Source organism: Barbus barbus (genome assembly GCF_936440315.1).
Source record: "Barbus barbus genome assembly, chromosome: 5".
Lineage (NCBI taxonomy): Eukaryota > Metazoa > Chordata > Actinopteri > Cypriniformes > Cyprinidae > Barbus > Barbus barbus.
Genome location: NC_136733.1, coordinates 6,145,421 through 6,169,181, shown reverse-complemented (window position 1 = coordinate 6,169,181; position 23,761 = coordinate 6,145,421). Strand labels below are relative to the sequence as shown.

The window sequence follows — 23,761 nt, the reverse complement described above, 5'->3', positions numbered from 1 at the left end:
CCTAAACAGGCGTCACTAGATGATTCTAGGTGGTCTGTGAAAAAGTTTAAATTTACTGAATTTACAAACACACAAAAGTTATATAATTAATAATAACAACAACAATATATTAATAATACTACTCTATTGACAGCTGTAGCTTTGTCTCTTGAGGTTTTAAACATCTAAAAATACTCTGATCTAAATATAGTAAATGCAGTGTCAACTTGATAGAAACAGATACTTGTTTGCATATATTTATTGTTAGTTTTCTCAGTATAAATGTATATTAAATATTATTATAATTTAAAATAACTGTTTCCTATGTGAATATATGTTAAAATGCAATTTATTGCTTTGATCAAAGCTGAATTTTCAGCATCATTACTCTAGTATTCAGTGTCACATGATCCTTCATAAATCATTTTAATATGCTGATTTGCTGCTAAATAAACACTTCAAAAAAATTTTCAGTGTTGAAAACATTTGTGCTGCCATGGAAATTTATAGATTTTGTTTTTAGAATGTTCAAAAGAACAGCATTTATTTGAAAGAGAAATCTTTTGTAACATTGTAAATGTCTTTACTGTCACTGTTAAATATTTAACAAACTTATTTAAAAAGCACACATTGCGCCATTCAATAAAACCTTTGAATGGAGTAATGTATATTTATAATAATGGTTAATTGGTGCTCTGTGTGACTCACATATAAATAATGATTGTGAGTCTGTGTTGTGAGGTGCATTTTCACTGCAAACGGCTTTATTTTCATTTCCGCGTCTCGTGTTGGCATCCGCTGACGCGCCTTCTATATTTAATATGGAAACTGCGTGCTAAAGGAAACAATCCAGTCATGTTAATAATTTGCAGCAATCCTCAATGGTGTTTACAGAAAAGCAGACCTCCCATAATCCATCGATGTCCACCTCACTCTGTTTGGGTCAAACAATGTCCACCGCGGTGCCTGATCACTCGCCCCTGCTATTTTTGTTCCTGTACTTTCAAGATACAATTGTTTTCCTTTTGCTAATTTTTTTTTCTCAAGAGCACTTTTTTCAGGGCTTTGCTGATGCATAACAGCTTCCTGTTATTCTTTGGCTCTGCTCTCGACCCGGGTCGGCTCCAGGATCCCAGACTCGGCTCTCAGCCAGCGTGACCGGAGCGCTGCCAGACAGTGACATCAATGAAGCCTGAAGCTCCGCCCACTGCAGCTCAACCCACTTAACTCCGCCCCCTGTTTCTGTGTGTGTGTGTGTGTTTGTGCTTTAAAGGAATAGTTAATTGGATACAAAAATGACAATTCTGTCACACTTTACTAAGAAACTCACATGGGTTTGAAAGAACATTAGGGAGAGTAAATGATTTTTGACCTATAAACTGAGGACTATAATATCAGTGACACATTTTGGACATTAAACTTTGTTTGTTTTGATGAAACGCATCTGTCTGTAAGAAGGCCAGAGAGGAATCGGGCGGAAAGAGAAGCTGATATTAGGGATGGGCGTTATGGGCTTAAAAATATATCACGGTATTTCTGGTATTTATTGCGATAACAATATCAATGACAATAATTCAGGGAATCCTGTTTCTTTAGAGAAAAGTATTATCCCTCCTATTTTTACACAAAAATAGGGTGTTGTGAGCATTACTGAGTACACACGTAATGCAATGACTGTTTAATTCATACTGGAAGCCGGAGGGCGCTCTCGCGCAGAAACTACTCTGTCCATAGCAGAAGTAATACTACTGGTGACGCTCCTTGAAATCCCTAATATGAACAAAGGTATCCAGTTATCGCTGAATAAAACAGAGATAGAGAAATTTTAACTGATGAAATTTGAAGACAATAAACATACGATTACACAACATATATGGTTTATTTGTGTTCTTCGAGCAATCTTGGGTATTTTTTATGAGGAAAGTATATTTATAATGCAATGCTAATCGACATAGCCTTTATCGTTATAATTCTGTAATATGAAACCACGTCTGGTCACAAAAAGATGTTATTTCAAACACTCTATTATTAAGTTAATTTGGAGAAAAAGCATGTCAATAAATTATATTTTTAGAATCAGTATCAGAATGAGCTTTATTGGCCAGGTATGTTTACACGTACGAGGAATTTGTTATAGTGACAAAAGCTCCACAGAGCAACAGAAAGACAGCAACAGGACAGGACACAGATAATAAAAGAATAATATACAAATATACAAATAGGCAATGTACAAAACAGCAAAAACACTAAATATAATATAGACAATTATGTGTGTACAGGTCTGATATGTGCAAATTTGAAATTAAAAAATAAATAAAAATTAAGTGTGGTGAATAAATAATGTATAATAGAGTTGTGTGTTCCGCGTTATTGTCAAGTGTTCATGAGATGGATTGCCTGAGGGAAGAAACTGTTCCTGTGTCTGGTTGTTCTGGTGCTCAGAGCTCTGTAGCGTCGACCAGACGGTAACAGTTCAAAGAGGGAGTGTGCTGGATGTGAGGGGTCCAGAGTGATTTTACCAGCACTTTTGCTCACTCTGGATAAGTACAGTTCTTGGAGACTGGAGAGGGTTGTACCAATGATTCGCTCAGCAGTCCGGACTACCCTCTGTAGTCTTCTGAGGTCAGATTTGGTAGCTGAGTTGAACCAGACAGTTATAGAAGTGCAGAGGATGGATTCAATGATGGCTGTTTCAGCAGCTCCTGTGGCAGGTTGAACTTCCTCAGCTGGCGAAGGAAGTACAACCTTTGCTGGGCCTTTCTGACAACGGAGTCTATCTGATTGTCCCACTTAAGGTCCTGAGAGATGATGGTGCCCAGGAATGCCCACTGTTGTTACAGTGCTGTTCATGATGGTGAGTGGGGGGAGAGCAGGGGGGTTTCTCCACAATAATCTCCACTGTTTTGAGCATGTTGAGCTCCAGGTTGTTAAGACTGCACCAGACAGCCAGCTCCTTAACCTCCTGTCTGTAAGCTAACTCTTCACCATCCTGAATGAGGCCGATCATTGTGGTGTCATCTGCAAACGTCAGGAGCTTGACAGAGGGGTCTTTAGATGTGTATGTATATTATGTGCAAATTTGAAATGTAAAACTAAGTGTGTATTAGATAAATAAGTGTATAAGTGTATAATAGTGTTCCACAATTATTATCAAGTGTTCATGAGATGGATTATCGTTATTATCGCGGGAAGACTAATTCTTATCGTGAGGAGAATTTTTACCAAAGGATAAGATATCGCCCATCCCTAGCTGATATGCGCTTGTGAAAAAGATGCACACTTTAGCATGGTTTTTAAAAAAAAGAGTTCTTGTTATGGGAATTATAAACCTTAGAAATATGGTTATTCAACATTACACTTGAGTTAATATATTTTAAATGTACTAAATTGCAATTTCATTATTACAAAAGAGTAACTGTAAATATATTTAAATACATGACATATACGTTTAAATAGAAATGATATTAAAATATATTTTAGTTGATCATAAATGCTTGTCAGTACATTATAATCAAGTTCTTTACATATGCTTCAGTATGTTAGTCAACACATCAAAATAAGCGTATTTTGAAGCAGGGCAAAATATTAATAAAACAATTATTAAAAATGTACTTTAAAATTTAAATGGACAAAATTTCAAAATTGCACTTTTTTAAAGGAATTTATTTATGTATGTATTTATTTAAAGTTGTACATGAAAAAGAATATTTGAGTGTGTTTTATAATAAAATGACAAAAACTGTTAATAAAATAAATATTTATTTTCCATTTTTCAGTGTGTCAGTTTGTCATTTTTCTTTGTTTCTTTGTCATTTTGTTTATTTTCTGAAATTGTTTAATTGTTTAATTTTGTGAAAATGGTTTCTATACCAACATACTACTTGTAAAAAGTTTGGAAACATTATGATTTTAAAATGTTTTTTAAAGGAGTCTCTTCTGATCACCAAGATTGCATTTTTAATCATAAATACAGTAAAAAGAAAAATAAAAAGGAAAAAAAAGTTAAATATTATTACAGTTTTAAATAGCTATTCTCTATGTGACTACACGTTAAAATTTATTTTATTATTTATTTTTGTATTTATTTTATCAACATCATTACTTCAGTCTGCAGTGTCACATGATCCTTCAGAAATCCAAACTTTTGACAAGTGCTGTATGAAAACAGTTTTAATATACAAATATATACTTTTAGAATCTGAAGTACACTAAATGCACTTCTTTTTCACAAGGTTTGGCCTACTTTATTTAATAAACCTGTTTCAGTCAGTTTTAGCTTTTGCTGGTTTGCAGATCCGTTATCAGTTGGTCTGTAATACAGCATGTTTGAACCAAGCATTTTCTTCCATAAAACAGCCTGCTTTCATCACTGAAAACACAAAAACGATGCACACTCTCTCTGCGCTCTGCACCAGCTCTCTGCGAAATTCCTCAAGAGGAAAAATAATGGACGCAAATGAGTCGATAGCTGCTTCTTGAATCAGTTCTGAAGAACAGAGGAAATGTTTGTCTTTCTCCAGCAAACCATGTGAAAACTCAGCATGTTGAATTCCCTGCTGAAGTGAAAGAACAGGACATTTCCACAGCTCTCACGGCCTGCGATTCATTCACTCATCCAGCACAGATGAAGAAACATCCACGTCTCCAGTGTAATCATCCTAAAATCACTCTCAGCATCCTCATGCTGTGAAGCATTTACTCTCAAGCTGCCAGATGCTGATAATTAATCATCTAATCGACACGAGTGCCTGGGGAAGTCTAATGGTTAGAGAGTCAGACTCGTAATCCAAAGGTTGCGTGTTCGAGTCTCGGGCCGGCAGGGATTGTAGGTGGGGGGAGTGAATGTCCAGCGCTCTCTCCACCCTCAATACCACGACTGAGGTGCCCTTGAGCAAGGCACCGAACCCCCAACTGCTCCCCGGGCGCCGCAGCATAAATGGCTGCCCACTGCTCCGGGTGTGTGTTCACTGCTGTGTGTGTGTGTGTGTTCACTGCTGTGTGTGTGCACGTTGGATGGGTTAAATGCAGAGCACGAATTCCGAGTATGGGTCACCATACTTGGCAGTATGTCACTTCACTTTTAAAGAGTAAAAAACCCGATGCCGACACACAAACCCGCTCTGCTTCAGTCGGGACGGGTGAGTGTTGCGTCATCGCTAATGATCTGAGTTGGTCTTTCTCAACCACACGTGGAGAAACCGGACGGACCTCCAGCCGACTGATGCGTTTCTGCTCGAATAAGACGGATCGACTGTAACATGGGAAATCCCGGAGAGCCAGTCATCTGGTACTCATTGTGCTGGTGGACTTGAGCAAACTATGATTAAACTATGACTTTACAGTCTTTTGGTGTTTCAACAAAGCTTCTCGATCACCACTCAAAGATCTTCACAAGAACAACAAAAAAGTGTGGTTTAATGTGAAAAGAACTGTGACAGAAATATATTAATATAGTACAAAAGACTGTATTGTTATACAGTTGTAATAATAAATATATAAATAATTTGTAAAAAAAATAAAAAATAATAATAAAATAAAAAAGTCCCAATTTTACTTGTATGTTTTATTTTTAAAAGTTACCTTCTGTCGTGCAGCACTTTGTTTACCAAAAAAATAAAAAATATTTATAACATTTTTAAAAGTTCATTTGAATTGTCAATGTTTTATGCCTTCATTTAATCACAATTTGTATTAAATCATAAATCCAGAAAAAATAATAGACAACACTTCAAAACATTTCATAAGGTCATTTCAATGTAAAAATTAATAAACTGTTAAATTTCTAAAGTTTAAATCATTAAAATGTAATTAAACCATTAAATTAGAAATCAAAAAAGTTACTACTGTAAACAGAATTTGCAATTGTATTTTTTTGCATTTTTGTTAAACTATTACTAAATTGCTGTTAAATCGTATAACTTTCATTATTTCAATTACTAGACATGCTTTTTGATTGCTACAATTTAAATTAACCATTGAAGTAGAATCCACACATATAAGCAATCCAGAAAAATTTAATTGGGGACTTTTTTTGGAAAAAATTAAATGGATTTCATAAGGCCCTAAAATGTAAATTAAAACATAGTCAAACTTTTAATACATTCTAATGAATCAAATTTAATTTAATGAATCAAAACATTTAAATAGGGGGGAAAAGGTTTGGGGAAAAAATAACTTGGGAAAAGATAAAACAGATTAAATAGGGCCCTAACAAATTATTTTTTGTTAAACTTTTAATAAATTGTTTAATTAATTAAACATGCTTTTTGATTACTACAATTTTTTTTCCATAAAAATGGAATCCTGAAAAAGTACAACGGAAAATAAATAAAAATTAAACATTTCATAGAACCGAAGCACACGTTGATGAAGCTACACAACACTGCTCATGCTGACTTACAGGTGAGGACACCAGCTTGAGGATGTGGACTTCTTTCCCATCCTGGCTAGTGAAGTCCGTCCAGCATCCCAGAGACATTTCCTGCAGGACAATCCAATCATTGCTGTTTCCGGGAACATCCTTCAGCTCACAGATCGCACTGGAATCTAGAATAAAGAATAAAGCCAGTGAGTTAATGAAATCATTTATTTTCTTCATCTGCGGCCCTGGAGAATAATAATATCCTGCCAGCAGCTCATAAATCATCTCCAGAATAAAACACGTCCTTCCTTTGGAAGACACGGGTCAGGTGTCACTTCCTGAGCAGCAGAACTGAATCAGGCCCAATCGGGCTCATGTTAGCAGCAGACAGTACTGAAGCGTCAGAGCCGTCTCATGGGCTGTAAATCAGAGACACAGTAGGATGCTGAAACACAGCTATTATCTTGTTTTGCTCTATTGAAGTCATGGCTTCCACCATTTGACAGAAGGATGACAAACATAGTGAATCTGGTGATTTTGATTCAGATTCCACCTTATGACTCCAGTAAATTATTGTGATCTCAGTGATTCTTGTTGTTCTCAGAAGCTTAAAAGACTGAAATAAAGTTTCAAGTACATTTAAAGTAATAATCAGACATGTTTCTTCAGCAAATCAGCATATAAGAATGATTTCTGAAGGGTCATGTGACACTGGAGTGATAATGCTGAAAACTCAGCTTTGGTCACAGCAATAAATTACATTTTAACTAGTGCTGGGCAACGATTAATCGCGATTAATCGCAACCAAAATAAAAGTTGTTGTGTACGTAATATATGTGTGTGTACTGTGTATATTTATTATGTACATATAAATACACACACATGCATGTATATATTCAAGAAAAATATGCTATGTTTATATATTAAATATATTTATATATAAAATAAATTATGAATATTAATATATACAAGTAAATACATGTAAATATTTTCTAAATATATACTGTATGTCTGTGCCTTTATATATACATAATAAATATACACAGTACACACATATGTTCACAAAAACTTTTATTTGGATGCGATTAATCGCGATTAATCGTTGCCCAGCACTGATTTTAGCATTATATTCACATAGAAAAAAAGCTATTTTAAATTGTAATAATATTTCACAATTTTTACTGTATTTTTGATCAAATAAGTGCAGTATTGGTGAGCAGAAGAGACTTCTTTCAAAAACATTTTTAAAAAATCTAACCAACCCCAAACATTTGAATAATCTGTAGCTAGTGTTCCAGGTGAACAAAACACTGCAGACACTTTCAGCTCGTTCACAAAGGACAGACAGAGTGGGAGGAAATACAGGAAGCTACTACAACTACAAGGACAACAGGAAATGCCATGTTTAGACGTCAAGCTGATGGTGACGGCAGTCCAGGCTTTGTCTTAGCAAGTCAAGGCTTATCAAGGATGTAAGCACAGTTTGAATGGAGAAACGCTGTAAATACATTGCATATTCTTAATGAGAATCTTTGTCTTGATTTACAGCAAAAATATCTAAACATACTCAAAACAAACACATGAACCTGCTAACTGCACATGATTGATTTGACCTCAGAATATATTTGTATATATGTGTATTTGGTGCCACTGCTGCTTGTTTTATGACATACTGTCTTATTACCATCCTTCTATTACTGAAAGCTTAGAAAGACACCCAAAAATAAAAAAAATTGTCATCATTTACTCACCCTCATGTCATTCCAAACCTGTATAAATTTCTTTCTTCTGTCGAACACAAAAGAAGATGTTCTGAAGAATGTTGGTAACCAAATAGCTGATGGTAGCCATTGACTCCCATAGTATTTTTATCCCATACTATGAAAGTCAATGGCTACTGTCAACTGATTGCTTATCATTCTTCATTAACATTGTTCAAAATATCTTCTTTTGTGCTCAACACAAGAAAGAAACTCATACAAGTTTGAAACGCATGAGGGTGAGTAAATGATGACAGAACTACATTTTTGGGTGAACTATCCCTGTAATTTATGCCATATAAAACCACATACTTATCAAAGAATATTAGTTTTTAGCAGAGAAATCCATCCACGTCGAACTGCTAATGAAACACACACATTTCTCCTCATACATCTTCGTTATATTGTTCTGATGGGATGTCAGAGAGAGTGCCAGTGCTAACGTTCATAATGATGAGCAGCAGATGAATTATTTCTCCCAGCAGCCTTACATCCATCAGTCAGACTCATGGGACGTAAACGCTGACCCACAGAGATGACCTGGAAATGCCAAAGCTTTCACTAAGCGCTTCTGTGTTAAATGAGCTATAAGCCGGAGCTTTATCTCATTTCATCTATGGCTCTTTCCCATGCAACCAAATGTTTAAGTCTGCGGACATCCAATCGGGCCTATTACTCTGAGCCAAGACACAAATAATGCCCCACCATCCATCACAGCGCCTTCCCGGCAGCTCGTTTATTATTTTCCCTGCCCTTGTATGTGCGAGACAGAGGCTTAATTTTACATTTTGACCCTCGGGCCTTCATCTGAAGTAACAAACACAAGCGTGTGTCTCAGCCGACTGGGCGAATATCAGAGCGGCTCGCAGAGGAATCGCTTCAGACTGAAAAACACACGCAACAGTAAGGCACCAACAGATGAGTTTCATTTCCAGCATTATGAGTGGAGAGAAGGTCACACGGCCCTCAAACACGCTCGTGGGTCTCCAATAAAGGCTTCAAGTTTAACATTTTTCTGAAAACGCTTCAAATGAATCAAAGTATCTGTCAGGACGCTTGTCCAGACATCAGTGAAGAGCACCATCATACTGAGATCCCACAATAATTTATTTCTTCAAGTCAGGTGAAGATGGGAAATTGCTGGCCACAGGATACAATGCCGGTACTGGGCCATATGGACAAAAATAATAGCACAGTATGTTTTCGGTATTATAAAATATCAATATTTATCACAGTATTATTTTCTTACAGTTAATAGGGAAGGAAATGTATGCCCACGTTTGTTAGATCTTGAGAATTAATGTAAACATACAGTAACTCTAAGAAACTCCACAGAATAACCATCACTGAATCACTATTTTCTTGTTTATCACTGTAAAGCTACTTTAAAACAATCATCAAAAAGGTGTTTAATCAAATTAATTCATAAAAATTTTACAATGTCTTTAAAATGTAATCAAAATAAAACAATCACTTTGCATATTTCTGTTAAATAAGATGTTGCACAACAGAACTTAATGTATAAATTAAAACATTGATCAAAATATATTGGTTGTATAATATTCCTTAAAATAGTAATAATAGATGTAATATTTTATATAGTAAATTGTATTATTATTATTTTTATTTAGGTAATATTTATGTGACAATTGTTTTGTTTAACTGAACTTTTATTTTGGTGAGTTGTAGTGAAGAACTTTGAATTTCTGTTAAACTTTAGACAACTGATCGTCTAGATGAAGGTTAAATATAGAAAATTAGGGATGCACCGATACCGATATTGGTATCGATATCAGGCCCAAAACTGCACTCCTGTAGGCCTATTTGTTCTCATTAAAATGCTCTGAAACCAAAAGCTGATACCACACAGCGTGTGAACAATGCTGTGTCCAGACAAAAATACACCGACAACAGAACAAATAGAGCAATAAAAGGTACAGTGTAAGAAACAAAAGCTTGTATGGTACATTTTAATGAGCATAATTAAGTGTGAAAATAACAGACGGAAATAAATGAAGCCAGCTAACATGATTCTTTTTTTTTTTTGGTTTCTGTACCCAATATTTTAAAAATGCAATGAAAGTACCGGTATCGGCAAGTACCAAAAATAAAAGTATCGGTATCAGACTCGTTCAGGAAAAAGTGGTATTGGTGCAACCCTATCGAAAATTACTCAAAAGTTTATCATCAATAATGTGAACTTAGTTGTTTTTTAACACTATTGATTTATCGCCCTACTAGTAAAACAAGATTTGTATATATTTATTTATTACAAGTGGTTCCCTTTCCCTGCATTATTACAGGAAAATAAATGACAAAATACCAAAGACCAATAAAATGAACAGTGAAAGTTACAAAAGCTTGTACAGTAAATTTTAATGGGCATAATTAAGTGTGAAAATAACAGAAAGAAATGTGTTTGCTAAATAAAGCAGCATGATTCATAATTTTTTTCTGCACCCAACTGGTTTCTGTACCCAATATTTAAAAAATTACAAATGCAATGAAAGTACAGGTATCGGTATTAGCAAGTACCAAAAATAAAAGTATCGGTATCGGACTAGTTCAGGAAAAAAGTGGTATTGGTGCAACTCTATCGAAAAATGGTCAAAAGTTTATCATCAATATTGTGAACTTATTTTATCACTATTGATTTATCGCTCTACTAGTAAAATCTACTAGTAAATATCATAATCTAAAGAGATGTCTGGGAAATTCCCATATGGTAATACCAACTTCTCTGACTGGCGGGTCTCAAACTTCTGGGCTCATGAAAGGAGCTGTTAATTCAAAAAAAAAAGAGAAGCCCTGCTATTAGTAATTCATTGACTTGATGATGGCAGATTTCAAATGTACTTCTGTGGGATTGATTTCGTCTGGTCATATACAGTAGACCTCGCATTTGAGGAGTTGGGACATTTTTGGGAAAATTTGAGAACACTACTTTACAATTCCATCTACTGCCGCTCACGGTAAATAAATGACTGAATCGATGACTGACAGGGAATTTTAAAGCTAATCTTGCTCAAGTCTGTGTGTCAACTTTTCCTCACATAACAATTTCTTGTTTTTAAAGGTCATAAGAACTTCAGACGTTGTACGAAAGCACTGAGTCACTGCAAGAGCATCTCAGATAAAGCTGATGTTTTTAAGAAAGAGTGATGAACTGGCATTCTGGAAACGCTCATGTCCGGCTCTGAGTCCCGTCACAGGTCAAAGGCGCCAGAATCCTCTTTAGCCTGCGTCCAGTTTCCGTCTTCTGAATAACTCCTTTACCAGTAAACCTGTCTGTTTCCTGTCAAGAACATAATAAGAGACTGGGAGGAATGTTTGAGGAGAAGCAGTGACGCGAACGAAGCTGCACTGTTATGTGTGATAGCGGCTCGAGTTCGGTTAAGGTTATGGTGAAACAGAAAACATGCAACGGATTTTGTGGAAAACACCTTCACTGACACTTCTGGTACAAAAATAGATCTGCAGGAAGTGTATTTCACCCTCCTGATTGGTTTCCTCGGTAGTTTCAAGCACTTTGCAGTTTATGTACTCAGAGAACAAACAGAGCTCATAGTTTTTCTAAAATTGAACTAATTTTATGCAGATCTGGAGCTAAACGAACCACTTGTGTGAATGAGAGGTGATCTCTTGTTTGTTTGTCAGTCAAACAGTTCATTCAGAAAGTCAGTCTACACTACTGACTCTGAATCACTGCATTCAGGCCATTTAACAAGAAGTAGTTAAGTTGAACAGTGTTATTTTAGTATAATTTATTATCAATACACTTTAAAATTGTATCATTTTATAATTTACACTTGTATATTTAATATTGCAATTATATTTTAAGTAAAGTTTTAGTAATTATGTTGTGTTTTTTAGTTTTGGATTATTTTATTATTTGTTTATTTTATCTATGTTATGCACTTAAGTTTCAACAAAAAACAATATTTTTTATGTGTGTATCTATGTATTTATTTATTCATTTATTTACTTATTTATGAATGAAGTTTTAGTTTTTTTTATTTAGTTTTAGTTTTATTTATGAGAAAATTTGAAATTTTGCCTTGGCAACTCACTTAAATAAAATGCATTTGTTGTGTTTTTGTCATTTTAAGTATGTCTATAAAATTTCTAGTTTTAGTTTTAGTTATTTTTTATTTACTTTTAGTACTTAAATGTAAACCAAACAAAATGAGAAATATTGCCTTGCCAACTACCTGAAATTAAATAGTTTGTGTGCGTGTTTGTCATTTTTATTTATCTATTTATTTATTTTTATTTATTACATTTTACTTTATTTAGGTCTAGTTATTTTAGATGCCAACTAGAGAATTTTTTATATTTTTTTTTATGTATATACAGTTTTATTAAGTTATAGTTTATTTAGTTTTAGTTAGTTTAGTGCTTAAACAAAAATGAGAAATGTTGACTTTGCAACTAGTTGAAATAAAATAACATTTTTAAAACTATTTTTATTTAATTTCAGTTAATATTTCACACAATTATAAAAGTACTTAATTATGTATGAAGTTTATTATTTATGAGTGATGAAAGTGTTATTTTATGGATGAAGTTCTCATTTTTAATCCATAATTTGTCATCTCTGTTGAAGTTGTAATCCTGCTGGTGAATCGGTCAGACGCCGGCCGGGTGGGAGGGTGATGAAAGTGTTTTGCAGGCGAGGACGGAAGAGAAACGGTGAGGTGGGGACGGGGGGAGAGACAGGGAGAGGAAGAGCGGGAGAGAGGGAGGTCACAGGCTGCTCCGCACACCTATTGTCCCAGCTTTTCCTCGGCTGCAGACTGAGGCCTAACCATCCACAGGAAGACAAACAAACTCTTATCAGTGGCGCACAGAGCCCTGCGGTGTCCCCTGGCCTCTAACCCCTGCGCCCGCCCTGCCACATCACCAATCCCCCCATATTCACCTGCGTATCATCAGCGGCACAGGTCATCATGGACGGGTTTGCCATGTCCGTCTGGGGCCCACCAAGGAGCCGCTTCACCCAGACGCCGTGGCTGGGGCCCGTGGAGACAGCCTGTCTTTGTATAGGTCTGTTTAAGCCTCCAGGAGCCAACTTTCGGCCGTCTCATCGCGTTGGAAATAAACAGAGCAACAAACTGAGAGTGGGGCACATCGTGAACATGCTGACCTCAAACTAGAGGAGGATAGCAGTGCCAGAGTCATTTTAGCCTATACACACACTTATATAGCTATTTTACATCATAAACAATGATGTGGTGATGGATTAAATACTGTACTAATGGAAACTACTCATCAATCCTATGTAAAACAGCTTCACTGTATGTCACAGTTACACTAAAAGTAAAACACAACTTTATTTCACAAGTCCACTTTAGACATTCTTCCAACTTTAACTTTGCAACTACATGTCAACTAGCGGTCATTAGAGTATTAGTAGACTGTTAGATTAGGGTCAGTACAATAAGTTGGCATGTACTTGCAAAGTTACTGTATAATCAGTAGAATGTCTGTTGAGGGAGCATCAAAATAAAGTGTTAGCAGATAGTCTACTAAGACTAATGACTGATGGCTAACTCGAATGACATTGTCTGGAAGGATGTTGAGCTTATAAATCATATGCAAATATATACATTTCTAAAAGAGTGCACATGAAAGTATTTAAGCAATTCAAAGAATACAGTACAAGCATTCAAGAGGACTACATTCACTAACAAGTGTTGCAGAGACTTCAGAATTACTTTTCATGTCGACTGTTTTGTTTTGTACGTTTTGGGTAGAAATAAGATAAATAAAGTGTATACATTTTATTCAAGTAGTAAATAAATATATAAAAATAATCTCATACTGTAAATATTAGTATTAGTCTGGTATCTTTTATTGGGTGCTAAAAATAAATAAATAACAACATTTGTATTATAATGAAAGTACATGTTTACATAAGATCAGTGAATCAAATATAAATATGCATTATTTTTTTTATATTTTAATGTACATAAAATAAGTTACTTAAAAGGAAGGTTATATTGTTTATATTATTTAAACAAAAAATTAAATTAAATTACATTAAATTATTACAGTTAGACATCTGTAGATATCTATATGTTTCATGGCAGGAAAAGATTTTCTGAATTAACGTAAATTTCGAAATTGTGAGAAGAGAAGAGTAGCGTTGCGTCTGAAATCAAATACTTCTCTACTATATAGTATGAATAGAAAAGTGGTATGGCAATGGTACTTCCGAATTCATAGTATCTAAACAGTAGACGAAAAGTACCCGACTACTTTTGATGGACACTTTACTATCCCATGATGAGGTAGGTTACATGATAGGGAAAACATGGTGGATGTAGTACATCCATTTTTAATTGTTTTGAAGTAAGTTCAAATTCATATGTAGTAGCTACTCAGACACTATGTAATCTCTGTTTTACGAATTACTTGATTATAGAGTCTATATAGGTTACACAGTCTTTTTTTGTCAAAATGATTTTTAGTGAAATTATTAACTGTATATCGCACTTTAATACTTTATACCTTTACATAGTATGTTTATATTTATTCCTAATTATATATGCGCGTGATATGAAAAAATACCTCAAATATTTTTAAGTGCTATGGTCAACATGTTTGACATAAATACAGAACTGCATTGAAGTTGACAACATGATTCTTGAACTGATTCTCCTCACTGCTGCTTTCTGTTGGTTTAGAGGTTTTTTTTTTCTTCAGATTGCCACCTCAAACCTGAAATCTGTCTTCAAGCTGTCCAAGTGCTCAATCTACACGGGGCCTAAACAACCTTCAGACTTCACAAGTCTCTTTTCAGCCCGCTCAAGTATTCAAACGACAGACCTTCAGACTTCAAACGAAGCTTCAAAGTGTTTTAAACTTCCAGGCAAATCCGTGTCAAGAAAGTTGTTTCTTGACACAGACAAGTGAGCCGTTTCTTTTCTAGTTAGTCATATTCTCTCAGTGCGGCTGCAGCACAATAGCAGCATGACACGTGCTTTCTTCCTCTCTTGAAAAATAAAAGCTGCCTCAGCCCTCTCTAAATGCTATTTAAATACTTGCAATTGCTTGCAGATTTTACTGCATTTGCTTGCAATTTTCTTTTCGAAAGCAAGTTTCATGCTTTCTCTTATTCAGGTTCTAGGCAAAAAGATATTAGATGATATTAGACGCACAACAACACAAAACACATTTATCGCAAGGTTTCTAGCGACTGTAGTCCACACTAAAGTCATGCAAACAACACGCACATAAGCAAATAATGAGATATTTCTGATGCACCTCACAGAGAGCCAATCTATCTTCTCTGCCGTAATTAGCGTGGTGACTCGGGGAGGAAAGACTCATTTAGTGGAGGCTGTTAGCTGGTTCCTCTAAGCAGATGGAAGCGACCGGGTCTCAGGGGCTTCTAATCACTCAAATCTGATGTAGCTTCACACAACATATGCTTCCCAAAGCATCGGCAGAGAGCAGACATCTCCCTCCAGCGCTCCTGCAGAAGTGCTAATGACTCTGACCTGACTCAGATTCATGGACTGGCTTACTGGTCGCGTCACTGCACCGTTAGCATCACCGCCAGCCATCTTGGCAGTAAATGATAAGATAATTAGCAGCGGATGTGAAAAATGCAGGGTACGATAACTGATGTTTGAGTGTGTGTGTTTTGGTCCTTCTGTAAGAAAGAGTTTAATAAGCACAGCACGATAATATCAGATGAAAGCTCATCTTTTGATAACAACTTGTTATTCAGTCTGTTGAGATGTTAAGACGCATTCCCTTGTGAAAAAGAGTTACATGAATACTTGGGTTGGAACTGAATGTAATGTTTTCAGACATGCGATTGCATGTTAATTGCAAATAAATGAAAATGAATTCAAATGTACTTTTATATTAAATGCACTAACTTCAGAGTGTTTATGGAAAAATACTCTGGAAGTCAATGGCTACTGTCAACTGTTTGGTTACCCATGTTCTTCAAAAAATATTATTTTGCATTCAGCAGAAGAAATAAATTCATACAGGTATTCAGATAGGCATGAGGAAGAGTAAATGTTTTTTGGGTGAACAAGGAAATCATCATTTTCAGTGAAAATCTGTCTCTAACACAAAGAATCATACTTAGTGCATGTTCAAAGTACTTTCAAGGTTGTTGTTTTTTTTGCCCTTTTTGGCAATTTTCAGGGTTTGGTAACACTTTACAATAAGGTTCCATTTGTTAACCACCTTAGTTAACAAACTAACAATGAAAAATACTTCTAAACCATTCATCAGTCTTAGTTAAAACTTATTCCAACATTTACTAACACATAATTAAAATCAAAAGTTGCATGGACTAACAACAGCTGTATTTTTATTATTGTTAACAAATAATAATTAACACAGTAACAATGTTCATTGAACAATTGTTGATTGTTAATTAATTTTAGTTATTGCAATACCATTAACAAATGGAAACTTATTGTAAAGTGCTACCAAAAATTCTTCAGAATTTCTACTTTTGTGTTTCTCTCGAAGAGGAGTAGAAGATGACTGAATTTTCACTTTTGATTGAATGCTGCCTGTAAGGCCAGAGGTTCATGGCCCGTTTACTGTGGTGAAGTTTAGCAGCTGATTCTAGATCAGTGTGTTGGTCAGACGGCTGTGATAAGCACTCATAACGCAGCTCTTATCAGTGACGGCGTGGCAGCTGCTGGCAGAATGGCAGTTCTGGGTTTCAGCGAGATGTAGTTTATCTCTGTCTGATGCTAATGAGCCATTCATGAGTCAGGCTATGGCTCGAGAGACCTGACGCTCCAGAGACGGGACACGTCCTGAGGGACTCAGGACAGACAGAAACACAGACAATCACAGAGACACTGGGAGGGGAGCGACAGCCACCCACAAAGTGTCTTCTGTGTTCTAGTCCAGAGTTTATTTGTAGCATTTCAAAGCTTACAGCCGTGATAAGAGACGGAGAGTCACCGCTTACAATGATAGAAGGAACATAAAATCAACATGAATATCAAAACTGATATCATTTATTTTCTTAAAATTTACAGTTCAAATGTTTGGAGTCAGTACGATTTTTGATGTTGTTTTAAGAAACTAATACTTTTATTCACCAAGCTTCTGGCAGGTCACGTTAGTCAAGCTTGCATCAGCTGATTCTCTGCTGATCCACGTCTACCTATAGGAATATGACGCCCATCTCAGCATTCATATGGAAGGTCCCTTCAGTATTTCCGCGTTGCTCAATAGCTAATTACCCTCCTCCATCCCCAGCTCCTCCTGGCCTTCTGGTTCTATTTTGAATCAGACTAATTTCTATGTTTACATTAAATTATTGAACATTAATGCTATCTGCAATACATTTATGTTGGTTCTGATCTGTTTAGGGGGTTATCGCTTCTCTCCCTGCTCTTATCCATTCTGCCAATTCATACTGATGCTAACTGTCAATCATCTTTGATGATAGTGATCCTGAGAGAATTGACCAAAAGTGCCAGTAAAGACATTTCTAATGTTACAGAAGATTTCCGTTTCAAATAATTGCTGTTCTGTAGAACTTTCTATTCTTCTGTGAATCCTGAAAAATAAAATGTATAACGGTTTACACAAAAATATTCACATAGAAAGCAGTTGTTTTGAATCGTAGTAATATTTCAAAATATTACCATTATTATTATACCTTGGTGAGCAGAGGAGACTTTCAAAAGCATTTTTTTAAAAATCCACTGAAAAGACATTTTAATTTTAGGTAAAGTTTTAGTAAATTTGTCATGTGCTTTCATCATTTTCATTAAATTATATCTATTTCACTTTGATTCATTTAATTCAGTTTTAGTTCTAGTAATTATAGTATTTCAACTTAAGCTTATATTTTAGTTAGTTGCCAAAGCAACATTTATCATTTTTGTTTTTAAAGACTTTTCATTTTTTTTTTTTTTTTTATTTAAGCTTTTTCAATAACAACAGTGTCCTGCCAATAGTGTTTCCCAGTAACACATTTCTTACATGTTAATTTGAAACTAAACAGTCTGCAGATTTTGTAAGGGATTGTGTCAAACCCTTAAATTAAAAACAACAAATAGTTTAATAATTAAAAATGAATGGTCTCTGAGGGTTTCCGTAACTTGTGATATTTGTTGCATGTGTCACTACTGATATCATATTCAGCTACTGCTCAATCTCTGCTCTTGATTCCCTCACAAATATTACAATATAAAAATTAAAAATTAAAGGGTTTTAGTGTTAAAAGGCTTCCTCATATCATAATTCGGTCAACTCTGATTCCACAAAAAGTGTCTCTGTTTGAGCAGCTCATCCAGTCCAACCAGTGGACAACAAGGAGAGTTTGGGAAACATTTATTGTATAATAATTATGTTTATTAATGCTAATGGCACAGAACAGAGTTTAAAGTCCGAGAGAAAAAAATCAGTGTAATATGTGGAGAACAGGAGTGAAGCAGACGTTCAGAGCACATTCCAGTTTCATAGGGAATACTTGAAGACGTGTAAGGCTTAATTTGAGGATTGTGTGAGTGTTTCTTTGATGTTTTGTCTCGTCTTAATAAGATCTTGTTCACACTTCACATCAAGGGAAAATCACACTACAGCAGAAGCTTTCCAATGTATTCCACACACTTCCACGTTCCAGTTTGTATAAAAACGAGCTAGTTGAACACACATTCCTGAGTGACAAATTCATGCTTTCATTCAGGATAAATGCATAAAATTTATGAAAAGTGACAAGACAGACATTTATAATGTTACAAAAGATTTGTTCTTGGAACTTTTTTTTCGCAGAAATGTTCACCAGCACAACTGTTTTCAACACTGATAATAATGAAATGTGACCCTGGACCAGAAAACCAGTCATACGTCGCACGGGCATATTTGAACTAATAGCCAACAATATATTGTATGGGTCAAAATTATCGATTTTTCTTTTATGCCAAAAATCATTAGGAGATAAGAGAAAATATTTTGTAAATTTCCTACCGTAAATATATAAAAACGTATAATTCTTACTAATATGTAATATAAGAACTTCATTTGGATAACTCTAATGGCGATTTTCTCAATATTTTTATTTTTTTGCACTCTCAGATTCTAGATTCTCAAATAGTTGTATCCTGGCCAAATATTGTCCTATCCTAACAACCATAAATCAATTGAAAGCTTATTTATTCAGCTTTCAGATAAAGTATAAATCTCATTTACAAAAAAAAAACTGACCCTTATGACTGGTTTTGTGGTACAAGGTCACAAAATGTTTCTTGAGCGGCAAACTAGCACATTAGAATGATTTCTGAAAGATCATGTGACACTGAAAACTGGAGTAATGATGCTGAAAAATCAGCTTTGATCACAGGAATACAGAAATTACATTTGACTGTATATTCACATAGAAAACAGCTATTTTAAATTTTTTCACTGGTTTACTGTATTTTTGGTGATCTTGGTAAGCAGAAAAGACTTATTAAAAAAATTTAAATATTTGAACTTCTGAACGGTAGAATATTTTTTCTCAAAACAAATTTTGCTTTCATAGACTTTCCTTTTCCACTGATTTCATCTGATTATTTGATATATAGAGACACAAATTCAAGCAATTTATCCAGAAAATCTCAGCCAAAATAGGACGACCAGAACTAAAAAAAAAAAAAAACCAAGAATGAGAAAAAAAGCGTGCAGTCAGAAGAGGAAAAAAACAGATTGTTAATTGGGAGTGTGAGATAAAAATCGGTCTCCATGCGGTCGCGTCACAGGGTCTCACTGCCACCCAGACCAGCCGGCGGTCCTTCAGCGGGCGGAAGTGCCTCATTTAAACGCTACACGCCATATTTAACATGGGGATTTTTTTCCAGTTACCTTCATTGTGCTTATTCACTGAGGAACCGTATGTTTCTCTCTCTCTCTCTCTCATGCTGTCTGTGCAGTGCGGTAATGATGGTGCTGTGGCAGGAATATCAGGTAGTTACATAACGGCTCCTGCATGTTCCTCTTCCTGAGGATGTCAGATCCACTGCTTTTCTGTGGATTACAGCCGCTAACAACCGCTCAAGCAATCTCAGACTCTGATCTGCCCCTAAAAAACACTAAAGGGCCGCTGTCTTCCTCTCTGATGACGGACAAACCGACTGACCCTCTCAGGAATGAGAAAAGCACGAGAAACTGCTGAGCAGAGTTAGTATTTCCAGTAAAATGCAAAGTGAAAGTACAAGCAAAGCAAATCACTGGCATACGGTGCATACTGTAAGCAGAAGTACAAATAATGTCGGTGGCTATCATTCAAACACGCAGAAGAAATCAGATGATTGTGTGTCTAAAGCTAACAGGATCCCGTGTTTATTCGCAGACATCAAGACATCAGTGCCCAAAACAAAACACATGTGGCACTTGAATAGAAGCAGACTGAACAGATTGATCAATCTCAGATTGAACAGATCTCAGTGCCTCAAAGGCTTTCAGTAAACAGCAAGATCAAGAATCCGTCCTTCACACTGGGCCTTATATTTCATTTGAAAAATGTGAACTTTAAACTACAGGAAAAAATAAAAAGGTTAGATTAATGGTAATGTAGAACTAATGGCTATTTGTTTTCACAAAAATCTGTCACTACATATTTTGGCCTACATTAAATCACCAATACTGTAAATTTCTCCTTAATATGAAGAAAACATATCATCTTCATAATTAAATTCTGATATCTTTTACTGTCAGATAATCCATACACACTAAAGAAATAGTAACATCCAAATTAACTGGCTTTAAGGCAAAAAATATTATTAAGCCACCTAAATACATTAATTTATACCAACAATACACAATATTATAGGCAGAAATAGCTCTTTAATGTAACAATTGCAATGCAGTTGCAAAGTACTGAGAGAAATCAAATTCTTTCTGAATGATCTCTAAGATGTTTTTAAACACAATTTCATTAGCGTGTCAGTAAATGTACAGATTACTTGCAATTAACTGAAAGGTCAGCACATTTACTGTATGTTACCCTTCAAGCGTATTAATGGTCCTCTTACCTGAAGCTGTGGTTCTCAGAAACAGAAAAACACCTATGAAACATATGATGCTTCTCATGTTCAGACGTATGTTTTTCACTAAATGTGCCTCTTCTGATGGACTCGACAGCTGTGGCTGATATTTCAGAGGAGTGACCAGAATATTCCACACTCAATACTTCCTGAGAGAGAAATCAACATTAGTTTGATTGAGCAGAGACCTGTTTGTGACTGAACAACACATTTGAGTATGTGTGTGTGTGTGTATATATATATATATATATATATATATATAGCATTTACTTTATACATACATTTGTAACTTTAATAGAGCTGAATCGTACAAAATGAACTTCGGCCGTTTTTAGCTGATCACAGTACTGAACAGTAAAATATCACACATCAGATTCACACACACAAACAAACGATTTGGATTAATTCACTTTTGTTCACTTAAAAGTTGTTAAAAAGTTATAAGAACCGCATTACAGCGCATCTATTAAGTCACTGTGAAAGCAAAGAGCGAGAGAGAGAGTTACTGTAACTAAATAGAGTCACATTTCACAAACATGGAAAACAGGAGAAAGAGTTTTACCTCGCGCTGGAACGCGGCTCCGGCAGTGATCAGATCCAGCGGTCAGTCAGTTCTTCAGTCCAGCTGAACCCTCAGTGCTGATGACCCTCCCACTTCACACAACAACACTGCCCCTCTCACACACAACACAACAAACACACCGCGAATCAGCTTTCACACACGGTACATGATATAGAATAGATGATCACATGCATGATATACTGATGAAGGATGACCATAAGAACTGACTGATGCTGAAGAGGAGTATAGGACACACATAGAAGTTCTCATGGTCTGAATACAGTCTGATCACAGCGACCTCTACAGCTGCAACACGATTAACAGATCATCTGTCAGACTCATTTCCCTGAGAGTGTCTCAAATCTGTTGCTCATTGAAATTCTGAACTATCCCCTGCCTAACAGAAACAGACTGTACGAAGAAAAAGAAAAATTTTATTTTGAATAATCTATCTGTCTATCTATCTATCTATCTATGAAAGAGGTGCAAATCTAAAAGGTGGTGGTGTGGATAGAGGAAGGATTATAATGAGAAAGAAAGCAGAGAGAAACAGGTAGAAAGAGATGAGAGGAGAGGAGGATGTTCTAAAACAAGATTAATAGAGTGGAGGCCATGGTGTAAAGGAAAGAGTAGAAACTGTAAGAAGAAAGGAAGTGGACAGAAGGGTGGAACAGGAAGAGTGAGAGGTAGAAGGTATATGAATTTCAAAACAGAATTACCCCAGTTGACCATAAGAAATCATGGCCTCTCCTTGAGAGAAGCTTGGAAACAGATATAAAGAGTTACTATGTCAAACCACTTCTATTTTTCAAGTATTGTGCCATGGTTGTTCATAGTGCACATTTATAGCCATCTTGGGACAGCTTCTGTTCTTTAAATGTCTAAATATTTTTCAGAATTGAAGAGCATTCGTGTGGACAGACAAGTTTATTTTAAAAATATAACTCCCTGCTGAAGAACCAGGGGTGCTCCGATTGATCGACTACCAATCGCTATCAGCCGATAATCGCTTAACCACATTAGGAAATATTTCACCCAAAAATGTAAATTCTGTCATTAATAACTTACCCTCATGTCACTCCAAACCCATAAGACCCTTTTGTGCAGAACACAAATGAAGATATTTTTAATAGATGCCTTGTGTACGCAAAAAAAAAAACCCCGCAACAACAGAAAAATTATTCACAAATTATATATCTCCAATGCATTTTCACAAAAGAACCATGAGATGGCCAGCTCTCACGCCAACCCAACACTGATGCATCATGGTGCTCTCGTGAACGTGCTATTTTGTAAATAAAAATACAATGTTTTTTGTGCGCACAAAACATTCACATCACTTCATAAAATTGGGGTTAAACAACAGGAGTCACATGGTTTAATTTAATGATGTCTTTATTACCTTTCTGAGGTTTGAATAAACTGTGAAATGGAGGACCAAATTCGATAATAATAAATACTATAATAATAAATGTTTAGGCTAATATTAATAACCTTATTCATAATATTACTATTAATAAAGCAGAATAGCCCAGAATAGGAATGCAACGTTAAGCTTTTTCTCCCCCATAGAAAACGCTTAAGGTAGGCTATATGAACGAATACTGTGATTTAAAAAAACAAATCTGTTTACAGTTTATTACTGTAAACCGATTATTACTGTAACCCCCCTCATAAGAGTCACCTAAGAGGGGAATTCCCCCATTTTCAAAAATGAAATTCAGGCCCTAAATAAACATCTAAAAATCCTGATTGGACTATCACTATAAATAATTCTACATGATAAAAGAAGGTTAAAAAGATCGGTATAGGTGATGTTATCGGCAGATACTGCTTTCTGTGATCGGCCTCAAATATCCTGATTAGACTGTTAGTGTATTTGTGTATCTATATGTGAATAGGTTGTAAATTAAATAGAGAACTGTTTGGCTAAGGTGTTAATTGTTTTAAAAAGCAATTACATTACTTTGGATAAATTAATCTAATCAATTGAGAAAAACTGTACTTTCTATTGTGCATCAGTGATGAATGGCTTGTAGGAAATAATTCATTACGAACCAGCTTTTATGTGTGTTGT

The 23,761-nt window shown here is 35.4% G+C and overlaps 1 protein-coding gene and 1 long non-coding RNA gene across 2 annotated transcripts in view; both read right to left on the bottom strand.

Annotated features, from left to right (window-relative positions):
• The window catches only part of LOC306869768 (endoglin-like), a 48,099-nt gene extending 26,061 nt beyond the window's left edge, over positions 1 to 22,038 (bottom strand). Inside the window, exons 1-3 of the mRNA XM_079416674.1 lie at positions 21,685 to 22,038; positions 21,111 to 21,271; positions 6,380 to 6,525 (exon numbers count right to left, since the gene is read on the bottom strand). Coding sequence (XP_079272800.1) covers positions 6,380 to 6,525; positions 21,111 to 21,168 — 204 coding nt within the window. The 5' untranslated portion in view covers positions 21,169 to 21,271; positions 21,685 to 22,038. The remainder of the gene's footprint in view (positions 1 to 6,379; positions 6,526 to 21,110; positions 21,272 to 21,684) is intronic.
• On the bottom strand, positions 10,059 to 13,182 carry LOC306869769. The gene is made up of 3 exons (XR_013784202.1): positions 13,022 to 13,182; positions 12,867 to 12,903; positions 10,059 to 11,395 (listed from the first exon to the last, which is right to left on the bottom strand). It is a non-coding gene; the product is annotated as an uncharacterized lncRNA (long non-coding RNA).
• Positions 22,039 to 23,761: the final 1,723 nt, after the last annotated feature.